The 12,164-nt window shown below is 38.0% G+C and overlaps 1 protein-coding gene across 7 annotated transcripts in view; it reads left to right on the top strand.

Moving 5' to 3' along the window:
- The window catches only part of LOC140949898 (uncharacterized), a 35,036-nt gene that overhangs the window by 15,759 nt on the left and 7,113 nt on the right, over positions 1-12,164 (top strand). For all 7 annotated transcript variants that reach the window (XR_012167132.1, XR_012167131.1, XM_073399044.1 and 4 more), the window contains 4 exons: positions 1,464-1,649; positions 3,145-3,201; positions 5,595-7,951; positions 10,883-10,999. Coding sequence is in view for 5 of the 7 variants with exons in the window: in XM_073399044.1 (XP_073255145.1) it covers positions 1,464-1,649; positions 3,145-3,201; positions 5,595-7,951; positions 10,883-10,999 (2,717 nt within the window). In the remaining 2 variants the exon portion in view is untranslated. The remainder of the gene's footprint in view (positions 1-1,463; positions 1,650-3,144; positions 3,202-5,594; positions 7,952-10,882; positions 11,000-12,164) is intronic.

The following is a 12,164-nucleotide window of genomic DNA, read 5'->3' as shown; positions in this document are numbered from 1 at the left end:
TTATGTATTTTCAGTTGTACTGAATATCTGTAAAGTTTGGCATTGAAAACATACTACACTATGTTTGTTTAAGGAGTGAACTTCCGGCAAAATTCTTGTTGATACCGTGCCAAACAGAAAATGTGCACCTAATAGTTTGATTCAGCTTACGTGGATTATCGTCGACATGGTGTGGTCCATGATTTTCCAGTTGAGGGACATTAAAGTAGTCTTTGATGATAGACTTTTTCAACATTTATGGAGAGAGAGAGAAACTAAAAAATGAAAACCTAATTTTTGAATGCAAAAACGTTCCAGATAAATCTTAAACGGAATGATGATCAGTAAGGGTCAATTCTTTTCCAATTTTCATGAATACGCGGTGTATTGTGGGATCACATGAAGGCAAACATTTTAAGAATATTTAGAATTTATCACATTCCTCTTCTCAAACTGTTATATTTTATGTGCAAAAACAATGCTGAATAACAGCGAGACAGGCAGCAACAAATCTGCACAATTTAAAGTCAAGTCACAACACTACAAATGCCTTTACTTATAACAGAAAATCTTCAAAAAAAGTCTCTTAATTTCTCAAGTACACACGTTTGCATTTGCGTTAAGGACGCTATGCCCCTGCTTTAGATCTGGAGGTCCAGGTTTGGGGTCTTGCTGTTGTGCTGTTTTTCTTATTGTAAAACAAACTTTGCTTCACTTTGTCCCTGACCTTCACCAATAAGGTATATTAAGGTGTATAAAGAGGCGCTGGTTATTATTTCTTGTGATCCTATTTTCAGTCTGATCCGTTGAGATCAGTTCTAGGTTTGGACAATGATGTTTACAGCTACATGTATTTCAAGAAAGGTTGTCGGAGAAAATGTGCACGTGACAGTCCTGAAAGGTAGCACGGGATATGATCAAATTATACACTGTTCTTGACAACAGTAGCTGTTGAACCTACTTTTGTTGCTTTCCTTTAGCACTCGCAAACATGTTATGTCCATGAACTCTTGTGCCATTGTTTCAAATTTCTTTGAAGAACATGTACAGTGAACTCAAAGCCACCCACATATACCTTTCAGGATTGTTGTGTGCACTTTTTGCGACAATGTTTCTCGAAATAGCTGATGTTTATTTAATTTGCTGCATTTTTCTATACTAAATTATGCATAAACGATTGATTGGAGGACAGCATTTTAAGTAATGTTTTCCTTTGGATAAAATACAGAAGGAAAGTTAAATTCTACTAAGATCCTATTTATTTGTCCTGTTTTGTATTATTTTATTTATGCTGTTTATATCTGCCTTTTAAAATCACTATTATCATTTCTGCCTACCCATTTGCATGGTAAATAATTCTGTTTATGTTGTCACATTTTGATCAACCCTGGCTGTGAGGCTCACTTAAGGGGATCTATTTGCATAAATTGATCTCTCTTTGTATTGAAATTTAATTTTTAATCATTTTTTGTTGTTTTTTCCAGGCCTGTTTGCTGCAGCACATGATCTTAAGATTGAATGGGTGATTGTAAAAGGTATTTCTCACTTTGCCGATGGTAACAACCCTGCAGAAAAGTCTTGGGAGAGTCATGCATGCATAATGGCGGCTTCTCTTGTGTCCAACATGTTGAAGGATCTATTTGTGTTTGAGCAATGGCCTCATTATGAAGGTAGGTGACATGTTCTTTAGTTAAACCATATCATAATTAATTTTTCGTGCAGGAGAAGTGTTTATGGTTCAGTACTGAGGTTGATTTACAAATACTTAGCCATAACTTTCAAATCTTATTATTAATCACAATAAACTTGAAAAAGGATAGAGTTCAATGTTTTTTTTGTCAACTCACAACTGTTGGAAACTACAACATAGGTGAAAGAAAAATTATGAGAAAAAGGTGAAGAAATTGGTCGGGAGGACAGGAGGGAGATGTTTCCTGATAAAATTGACCGGCTGCTCATCATACTATTTTAAGCAGTAAGATTTGTGGGTTGGTACTCTGCAAGTGCATACCTAGGGACCTAAAGTCTAAAATAACACTTGTTTCGAGCTTCAGTGGTATCTGTTAGGTGCCTGTAAGTTTGGGTGGGAATTATTTCGTTACTCAAGTAATTTTTGGTACCTCTTAGGCATTAAAATGAATTTCCTACACGCCCACAAAGCTAGATTCTGTTAATAGATTCTGCTACCCTCTAGGGATGATTTTTATTTATTTATTTTTTTTTTGACAAGCACCCCTGTTATCTTTAATTTTTTTTAGCAAAGCAGTTGTGCTATTTTTAAAGGGGTCGAGTATCTTCTCCTCCTTTTGGTACCTTTTATAGAGCTTAAAATGAATTTCTTCCATGCTGACAAAGCAAGATTCTTATACCTTCTAGGGATACTTCTTGAATTTTTTATTTGAGTAGCACCTCAGTTGTTTAATAGGGTAGTATCTCCTTCTCCCCTGCCTTCCCCCACCACGCCCTGAGGACACTAGCAACCAACATTACAGGGATTTCACTAAGGGCCAGCAGGCATGGATTTCCCCTGGCTGCTATGAGGATGACCCTTGGTTACTTTCATAGGAAATAAAAGGAAAATAGGACCGAAAGAATTTCCAGGATGTTCTATTCCCTACTCAGGAACTTAAAACCATAGCGACAGCCCTGAACCCTAACCAGTAAGCTCTCTGCACTGCTGGCTTTATTTTCTGGTTTAAGATCATCCTAGAACTCTACCCTCTGATTGGTTGATAGCTATGGTGTTGAAAGGTCCAGTAAATATTTGGGGGGGGCTTATTTCCTGTTTTGAAAATGTTTTTCAACTGTAACTGCTTACTAGATGCCTTTCAGAGTCAACTCAATGTGCAGGAGAAATGTTGCGTAACCAAGTTTAAAAGAAACATTTATTGTCTAAAACTGTGCACACTGCAACCAGGCATCCTTTAGTGAATTAAAATGTCAGTATCACCCACAATTAAGTAAAAGCTAAGATGTAAGCTTTCAGTCCCAAGACAAGCTGCTCAGTGCTTTTTGTTATTGAAACTTTATTATTCAGTCCCAGAAATTAAAATGTGAGTGGTAAGAAAACTGACAGATTGATAAACATTTTTCCCAAATACGTTTGAATAACTGTTGTTTTAAATGTCTCACTTCAGTTTTTATTCTATTTTGTTTAACTCACAGACCCGTCAGCAAGGAAACAGCCCTCTAGCTCTACGGCCACTAAGGAGGAGTTACCAGGTACTATTATATCCATTATAAAGCAGAAATGGTACCAGACGTACAGTAGATTAAACACGCTTACTTTAATATGAAAATGACTTTTATCGTTTGTTATATTGCAATACAAAATGAACTTTATTGTCGCAGTTGTTTATATTTATTTCAGAAATAAGTAGCAAAGAAGAAGTGTGATGTGATACTTTAAGCGCCAAATTCTTTAGCCTGAAATTCATCCGATTGCTTTGAGTCGTTTTCTCCTCTCAACTCGAGGTAATCGGTTGAAATTCAGGCTACAAATTCTTTTTCTCGTTCCGTTTTTCTCTTAGAATTTTGCTAAGGTATTTTTAACCTGCGTTAATCCCCGAGGCCAGTTATACAAAATAAGAATTATTTTTAGTGCTCAACCACAAATGTCACTAACAGCTTTGGAGAGGTAGCCCTCTATTGGTGTCTCCTCCCTGAACCTCTCTTTGTGGGGTAACGCCCCTTTACACTTGCTTTACCGATGCAGTCTTCAAAGACATTTACATATAAATGTTACTCGGCCAAGGCTGCCCATCCCGCCATATTCATAATTTGTAATTGTAATAATTAATAATTCTTTCTTTAGCTCATGGGCAAATTACATTTTTAACTTTTTTATAACTGAAATTTGTGCTAGGTTATAACTTTATAATATAAGAGAAATAATAACTGCGAGCTGGGAAGCTAAATAAACTTTTTTATTATATAAACTGCAGTGTTTTACAAGGATTTCTACCACCGAGAAATGTGGTATCTGAACACACGTAAAAATACGATATTTTTACATGTGAAGATATCGATAATTTCACTGACATCAGGTTTGTCTCTTAAATTGTACTTAAATTCGTTGGTGTATCATCGAAACATCTTCGGGTCTTCCTCGAAAGTGCTCGGCAATCTTCGGCAATCTTCGGACCTCTTCGGAAATTTTCGGAAAATGTTCGGGAACGTTCGTCTGGTCTTCGGGACAATTTGAAAAATCTTCGGAAATCTTCGGAAGGTGGTCGGAAATCTTCGGAAAATCATCATAAACGCCGTCATCAGTATGTTTATATAATAAAAAGAATATTACACGTTAGCTCGAAGATATGAATTTTATATTCTCGTGGCAAGAGCAATATCTCACTCGTTCGCTGCGCTCACTCGTGAGATATTGTTCTTGCCACTCGAACATAAAATTCATATCTTCTCGCCACCGTGTAATATTCTCTATAGATTTTCTAGTTAACTCCCCATCCTTATTAAAGTCAGTGTGTATATGCAGGTGAAAAAGAAGAAAATAGAATAGATAACTAAATTAATAAAGAGCATTCCTTCTACGTTCGACCGTCGTATTTATATTCCTACCCTATATTCTGGTGTTTTAGAGCCCTGATATATACATGCACTGTTACTTAGGGACTGTTCGTTATTTATGCCTAAGGGGGGGCCGGTGTTTAGAGTGGGGGGGTAAAATTTTCAAAATCAATGAAAAAGGGGGGGTGTTTTTTTAAAATACAAATAAGGGAGGGGGTTAAGCTTTTAGAAACTGTTGTTTCAACACTTGTGTAGCCGTTTTGCAGACATATTTAAAAAGTTGAACTCTGTATCGAGAATTCTATTTTAATACAAAGCGCCTGGTCTTTATAGTTTGAAAAGCCAAGAAAACGTGACGTGGAGTAGCGTTATTTAAAGATTCCAATATATATTAACTTATTAAATCCCTTTACATGCAATCTGATATTTAATAATAGCATTGTTTATAATTTTTGTCTCCAGTTTCAGAAGTACATCCTCGTGGTTCAATCCTTGCAATGAGCTCCTTACAAACTTTCCTACCGTTGACTTCTCTCTTAAATCTGATCTTTTCTGGGCCCAAGTTAACACCGGCCCTGCAAATTCGTTTTCCTCATTTAGAGCTTCCATACTGTACGATCACAAATGACCTTGCAATGGATTTTGGTTTATCAGCAACCGGCCAGAACACGTGTTGTACGCAATTTCGCAATCGGAGGCACGTCGCATCCTGAGGGGAGGGGGTAGGGGGTAGGGGGGGGGGGTTACATTTTGGGCCTGTCACATAAACGGGGGGGTAATTTTTTAAAATATCCACTTCTGGGGAGGGGTAAATTTTTCATATGCCTGAATTCCTTGAAAATCACCGACCCCTCCCTTAGGCATAAATAACGAACAGTCCCTTACATTTCTGTTGGTGTATCAAGAGTTAAGGATAATTTGTTTTTAAATATGGAAATTTTATTTATATTTGGTGATCTGATCAGTTTATATAAATGAGGGCCTATATTTTGTGCGTCAACTATCTTCCTTTAACTTTCCTCGCCTATTAAGATATCAAGTTATTAACGAACAATTCTTTAAAAAAAGGAACGTAATATTTTCTTTCACAGATTCTCTTTGCCTCGAGGAGTGCCAGAAACAGCTGCGATCAATTTATGAAACCAACAGCAAAGTCAAAATCGTTCCGTGGGACCAAAGCTCTGCCGTTCATATAGATGAAATTTACACCCAGTTGTCTTGGCTCATGGATGAGAAGAGGCCCAGCGGAGTAACACAGAAGAAACTTAAACACTACACCGACATTTTTGACGGCGGAAGACCTAATCATACGCCGAAGCGCATTTTGGTTCACGGACGACCAGGTATCGGCAAGACCGTTTTTACTCAGAAAGCTACATTCGACTGGTCCCAGCACAGAGTTGAAGGAAAGTTAGGAAGATTTGATCTCGTACTTTTGGTCAAATTACGCGATGTTTGTAACCTCAACGATGTCCCAGCCATTCTGAGCGCTGCTAATCTTCTTGCGAGTGATGGCCCAATTTCCACTGACAACCTGTATGATTACGTTCGTTACCACCAAGAAAAAGTGTTGCTTATTTTGGACGGCTACGATGAATACGTACACAGCGCAGCAAGCCAATCACCTGTCCTTCAAATCTGGGAGAAAAAGCAGCTGAGGGATTGTTGTGTTATTATAACATCTAGAGACATGAAAGCAGAGGGATTGAAAAGTTCCAGCGATGCTCAATTTGAGATCGACGGTTTTGACCACAGGCGACAAGAAGAGTTCGCTCGTAGATTCTTGAAAGATGATCAAGATGTTGCAGAGTTTTTTAAATACTTGTGGCAACAAGACCTGCAAGATGTAGCAAAAATACCTATTTTACTTTTAATGTTGTTGTTAGTTTGGAACGAAAAGGATCGTGAAGGACTACCTTCATCACGGGTGAAGGTGTACTTTCAGTTTCTACAGACTATGTTTAATCATATGTCTGAAAAACAAAAAAAGCCGGCGGTAAAAGTTGACGACCACAAAGAAGAACTCTGTAAAGTAGGAGAACTAGCCTTTGACGCACTTCTACAAGATTTACTTTATTTTCCTCTCAGTAAACTGCCGGATCCCGTTTTGACTGAGAAACTGATCGAGGTCGGGTTGTTTCAGCTTCTAAACATGTCCGCTCTTCACCCGTGCAAAGCCGTGCACTTCATTCATAAATCCATGCAGGAGTTTTTGGCTTCTTTATTTCTAAAAGAAAAACTGTTATCTCAAGAAAGTAAAAACAATTCCCTTTTCAAAGTCGACTCAATTGAAAAGATCTTCAAGTTGAATGAAGTTTTTAAATTTACTGCTGAAATGTCAGAAGAAGCCGCGCTCGAGATCTTGAGTCATCTGTTGGGAATGGCGGCGAAGGAAGACGGAGAGTACAGCTTCGACAACCAAGCACCGTCAGGTGAAGATTTGTCTAATGAACAAAGAAATCTTCTAACTCTATGTACACAGTTATTCTTCTACTGCTCAGCAGACACGAGAACAGAACTTTTCCCCACTTTTCTTTCTAACCTAGGAGGTGTTTTGTTCATTTTAAATCCAGACCAGCTAGATGTTGCAGTAAAGGAAAATTTTGTTAAAACTACCGCTTCACCTATGTACATATTTTTCTCTAAAAGCGGCCGGTATACAGAGCAAAGTTATAATAATTTAATTAGTTTAGTACAGCAATTAAACGCTGTTATAGTTAGTAGAACAGGAGAACAGAAAGCATCAGAATTTTTGAATGTATTTCCATGGCGTAGAGTAGACGAGTTTTTTTTAATGAAAGAAGAAAACAACACTCACCTTTATTTTTTTAAAATTGTAAAAGATGAAATTAGTGGCTTTCCTCTTCCTTTTAAAATGGTAAAGGCGTTAGTTAGTTTAGAAGAGACAACAAAGAAGACAAACATGAATGGTGATGAGTCAAGTGAAGAGAGCAGCAGCAGCTGTTGTTCAAAGCGTCATGGTCTCTCCAGGGTTCGGTGGATTGATGCTTATAGTGTGAACAGGTCAGAAGTGGAACAGCTGATTGAGATGATGCCGTTTATCACCGCTCCACACGTGATATGGGTTTTTGGTAAACTCGGTGAAGTGTTTGATGCTGAGGTAACAGAGTCTCTACTGAGGAGCATCCCAACAACACACAAACTGGAGAGATTATCACTCAAGGGTATCAATGTAACATCATCACCTGCTGTGGAGTTCATCAGCAGAGTATTTGAACAAGATCATCCAAACTTGTGGTCGCTCCTCATGTCAGGCAATCCTCTTCTGGGTGCAGGAGTAGACAGCTTGATAAAACATCTCAGCTGCGCTCCTCACCTGGAGGCACTGAACCTTGAAGGAGTGAAGATGACTCCACAGCAGGTGATGAATCTCACATCAGCTGTACAGCAGCACGGAAACAACACTAAACTGGTGTCATCCTACCACGTAAGTTTTCCAATTTTATCGCAATTTGTTTCTTTATTCTTTGTTTACAGTTTATTTCTACTCAACTCTTGCCTTTCGCCATTTTCCTTTCTTTGTCATTTTTATACTCGACAAAACACGAGATTTGCTTTTGAAATCAAATCACAAACTTTAGCAGATTCAAAGTAAAGTATCATTTCAAATTCATTTCTTTTAACTGATTAAACTAACTCCATAAAATGTTTTAACTGAGAACGTTAAGAACAAGTAACTTTAGCTGATATTAAAACATGGAGTTGAACACAAGAAGAGAAATTTCGTATCTTCAAGCAGCCGTAAAGTGATATTATTGGTTGAAAACAAGAACTTTTAGTAAAACAAAAGCACATAATTTCCATAGTATTAATTTCTGAATCAATTTTAATTCATACCTTTTCATGAAGTAACAAACAACAATCATAAAAGCAAATGAAAGATGTTCAGTTCATGTTCAATTCAAACAAATTAGCAAAGAGTAAACACATTGAACTCACATTTTCACATTTATCGTCCAAGGCTCCTATAAAAAGAGTTTAAGTCGATAGAAGTTCTTTTGAAAGTCCAGTAAACAAACAAGTCTTTTTATAGCTGTTCTTTTGTTAGTTCTTGAGCGTTTCTTTGGTAAATACTGGTCCTTGCAGTTCGGTGAAACGTTGGTTTTTGAAATAACAACCCGCACAAAAAAATTGCATCTTAGAGACAACGGTTGAAAGCAACACCAAAAAAATTTTCCTTACAGGTAAACACTTCGCTGTTCTCCACTGTATAGCACAAGTGTCCATTGCATGATTTTCATCGCGTAAATAGCATAAGTTTGTTTTCAATTTTCCAAGAACACTCGCCATACAAATCAAATCCTGCGAGCTTTGGGCTTTCGTGAAATATCAGCGCCGTAATAGCTAGTATGAGGCCAACCGAGGCACTCGCCTCGGTAAAATTTTGACGAATTTCGCCGATCATTTTTATTTTACATAAGCGATCATCGGATATTTTTAACGCATCATGATATTACAAAGAATTCAGCAATTCAGTCAATATACTATGAAAAAATTACCATATCATCGATCTCAAGGGGCTACGTACGTTAACTCAAATTTTTTTTGAACAAATACTGATCAAAACCATTGGCGAGGTTAACGGTCACCCAGATTATGTAGCTTGTTTCTGATTATTGCTTTTTAAATTCCACTTAAATTAACTCGAAAAAAAGTTACCGAAAGGCCCAGAAAACGCTGCAAATCGCATTTCCGAGAGACTAAAGTTCAAAACTTCTCGGGGGGGGGGGGGGGGGGCATGCCCCCGAACCCCCCTAGCAACTCCCGCCTGCCTCGGTTGGCCGTTTGGTCTGGCTACGGCACTGAATATCCTTATAAATGATGTTTCCTTGAGCTTCGAACAACTCCTTAGCATATTCCTGAGTAAAAAGAGATAAATCCCTGTCTTTTGCCAGTATCAATTCCTTGATGTTTTCTTATTAATTGTTGAGTTCATCCTGAACAGTTTGCCGTTGAAGAGCGAACTAAACAAAGTACAAAAACAACAAACAGTGTCACTCAAAGCCTAGTGACGTAACGGCAGCTGATTGGTTAAATCTACCTCGAATGATTTTTCACGTGATGACATTTTCCCGCCTTTGTTTTATTACGTAACAAATTCCCGCCTGCAAAAAAATACACTGTGATCTGCGAATTTTGTAAGGCTGAGTATATTTTCAAAAGAAAAGAAAAATGATTTGCTAATTTTGATTTTGATTCCACTATTTTGAATGCGAATTTCTTGTACGTGCGCCTTGATAATGATAATGTTTCTCTTTTCAATCCCGCGAGAGGGGAGAGGTACAGGGGGGGTAAATCTCCCTCCTCCCTAAACTTGGTTTAAAAATTGGCGACGGGTAACACTCGTTTCTTGAAGTTAGTGGTAAAGGAAGTTTTTGACCTTTAGCGCTTCGCCTCTACACCGACATGCCACACAAAGAAGGCGTAACCACCGTGTGTCTAGTGCAGTTCTGGCCCCCCTCTCTCTCTTTCTATGTCACGCAACGCCGGAGAGAGAGGGTCCTCCCCCACATCCCTTATTATCACGCAAGAGAAGTCAAAATGATGTGAAGTATATGAAATAATTCATTTTTGAACTGCGGTTGTAGATGAAAGTGAAGAATGATCATCGCAGTAAATTTTCCAATTTAAGCAATTGGAAAGAAGAAGCCTGAAAAAAATTAGGGCTTCAACGGGAATTTTTTTTTTTTTTCAGGCTTCTTCTTTCCAATTGCTTAAATTGGAAAATTTACTGCGATGATCATTCTTCACTTTCAGAAGTCAAAATCTTCGCTAGGAAAAATTTCTCTCAGCAAATGATTGTAAAGACGCTTAAAAATAGTTTGTCAGTTGTTTTTAAAAGATTAACTTTGTGCTCGTATAATTTTTGAGAAGGTGCCGGGTTCGAATCCTGCTCAGTACCCTTTCTTTTTTCCTTCTGTCTTTCTCTTTTTTGTTTTCTTTTCGTTTTTGTTTTGTTTGCTTATTTGTTTTGTTGTTGATGTTTTTAAAATATATACCTTCTAGAGCAAAGATAGTATTTTTATGGATAAACAATCTGAATTTCTATCGTTTCCTACAATTTTCATTCCCTTTTTATTGCAATATATTCTACAGAGCTAAAACAGTAGTCACATGCAGTCACAAACTGCCTTTTATTATATAGGCCAAGTTTTGACTGGTGATCTTTGCTTTCGGCACGCGAGGCTTGTTTTGAACTTAGTACATCTTGTCAAAATTGTTTTCATATTAACAATTGTCTTTCGTTGGTCACTGTAATCGCATAGGACTTAAAATGAAGGTTTTGAAATGTTTACACGTCCACACTTTATTAAAGGGAGATGGGTAGTCTTAAGTATTGTTTTGTATTTTGTTGCAGGATCGTAAAGGGAACCCCAAACCTGAACATGAATGGCCATCAGAGAACTACTGGAAGAGCGAGTTCCCTCACATCTTTCCTGATTCATCACCTGAATCTGCGCATGAACAGGAGCAGGTTAGTCATCACTCACCTATTTTTGTGAAAGTTTATTAATTAATGTTGGTAAGACTTTCAGTGTTTGTGTCAACAGTTCTATTTTTCTGTCTGTCGGAGATAATCAAATACGCTCAAGAGCCTTCATTTATAAGTCGCCATTACGGAGGATTTCCGAGTTGGTGATACTGAGTTAGTTTTTAATACAGTAAAAACCCGCGTGTAAGAACCTTGTGGCTTAATAACCTGCTGGCAGAAATTTGCTTCTTTAATACCCAACAATAGAAGAACCAGGTTGGCCAAACGAGATCAAGCAGGTTCTTATTTGTCGGTTACAGTTAAATTAATAAGCTTATTCATCATCTAAAAAAAGGATTGAACAGGAACAGGTTAGTCACCAGCTCCGTTTGTTTAAGTTTATGCAGCAGTCATTTGAAACTCCGGCCCCCCGGCCCCCGGGACTTAGCGGGGAAATTAACATTGGTTTGGTGTTAAATCACCGCTAATTTCCCCGCTCCCCGGGCCAAGTAATTTGTTAAAAGCCCCGTATAGCAGGGAATTAGTAAAGTGTAGTTCTAGGGTCGATTTCAACCGCTCTGTCCGATCTGGTATTCTGTATTTCTTAAAATTCAAACCATCGGACCTGTTAATAGAAACTCTCGATTGCGTTCCTTCAAATTCATGAAAAATGTTACCCTGGTTGCCAGAGGATTTTTTTCTTACCTAATTCCGAGAACGGACCTCTGGAGCCACTGTAGAAAAATGTGGTTAGATCGCTTACAAAAAAGTAACTTCTGTGTGGTATGCTTGTAAGGGCAAGGGATCTTAAGCGAAACCCGGAAGGGGGAGGGGTACTTCCTTATATAAGCCATTTAAGCAATAGAAAACGTTTTCCGTGTTTGCATTCATCACTTTCATTCTTTGTCGTTCAATTTTGTGAAATGTTGGTGAATCTTTTCTGGAGTTATGCAACAACGGCCAACGGCAAAGAAATGTACAAAAGCGACATGCACGCGCAAAAAAAAGCTCGGTTGTTTTGCTATTAATCCAAACCTATTTCTTTTTGCCGTTCTCGTTGCCGTCGGTCGTTGCTTAGTCTTCGTTGAACCGACGTCTGCGTTCCGTCTAAATAAGATTTCTCACTTGGAAAACTTGTCAAGTGTCGATTCTGATTGCTCAGAATGCA

Source organism: Porites lutea, chromosome 10, assembly GCF_958299795.1.
Source record: "Porites lutea chromosome 10, jaPorLute2.1, whole genome shotgun sequence".
NCBI classification, from domain to species: domain Eukaryota; kingdom Metazoa; phylum Cnidaria; class Anthozoa; order Scleractinia; family Poritidae; genus Porites; species Porites lutea.
The sequence above is the reverse complement of the archived record's forward strand: the minus strand, read 5'-3'. Positions and strand labels throughout refer to the sequence as shown.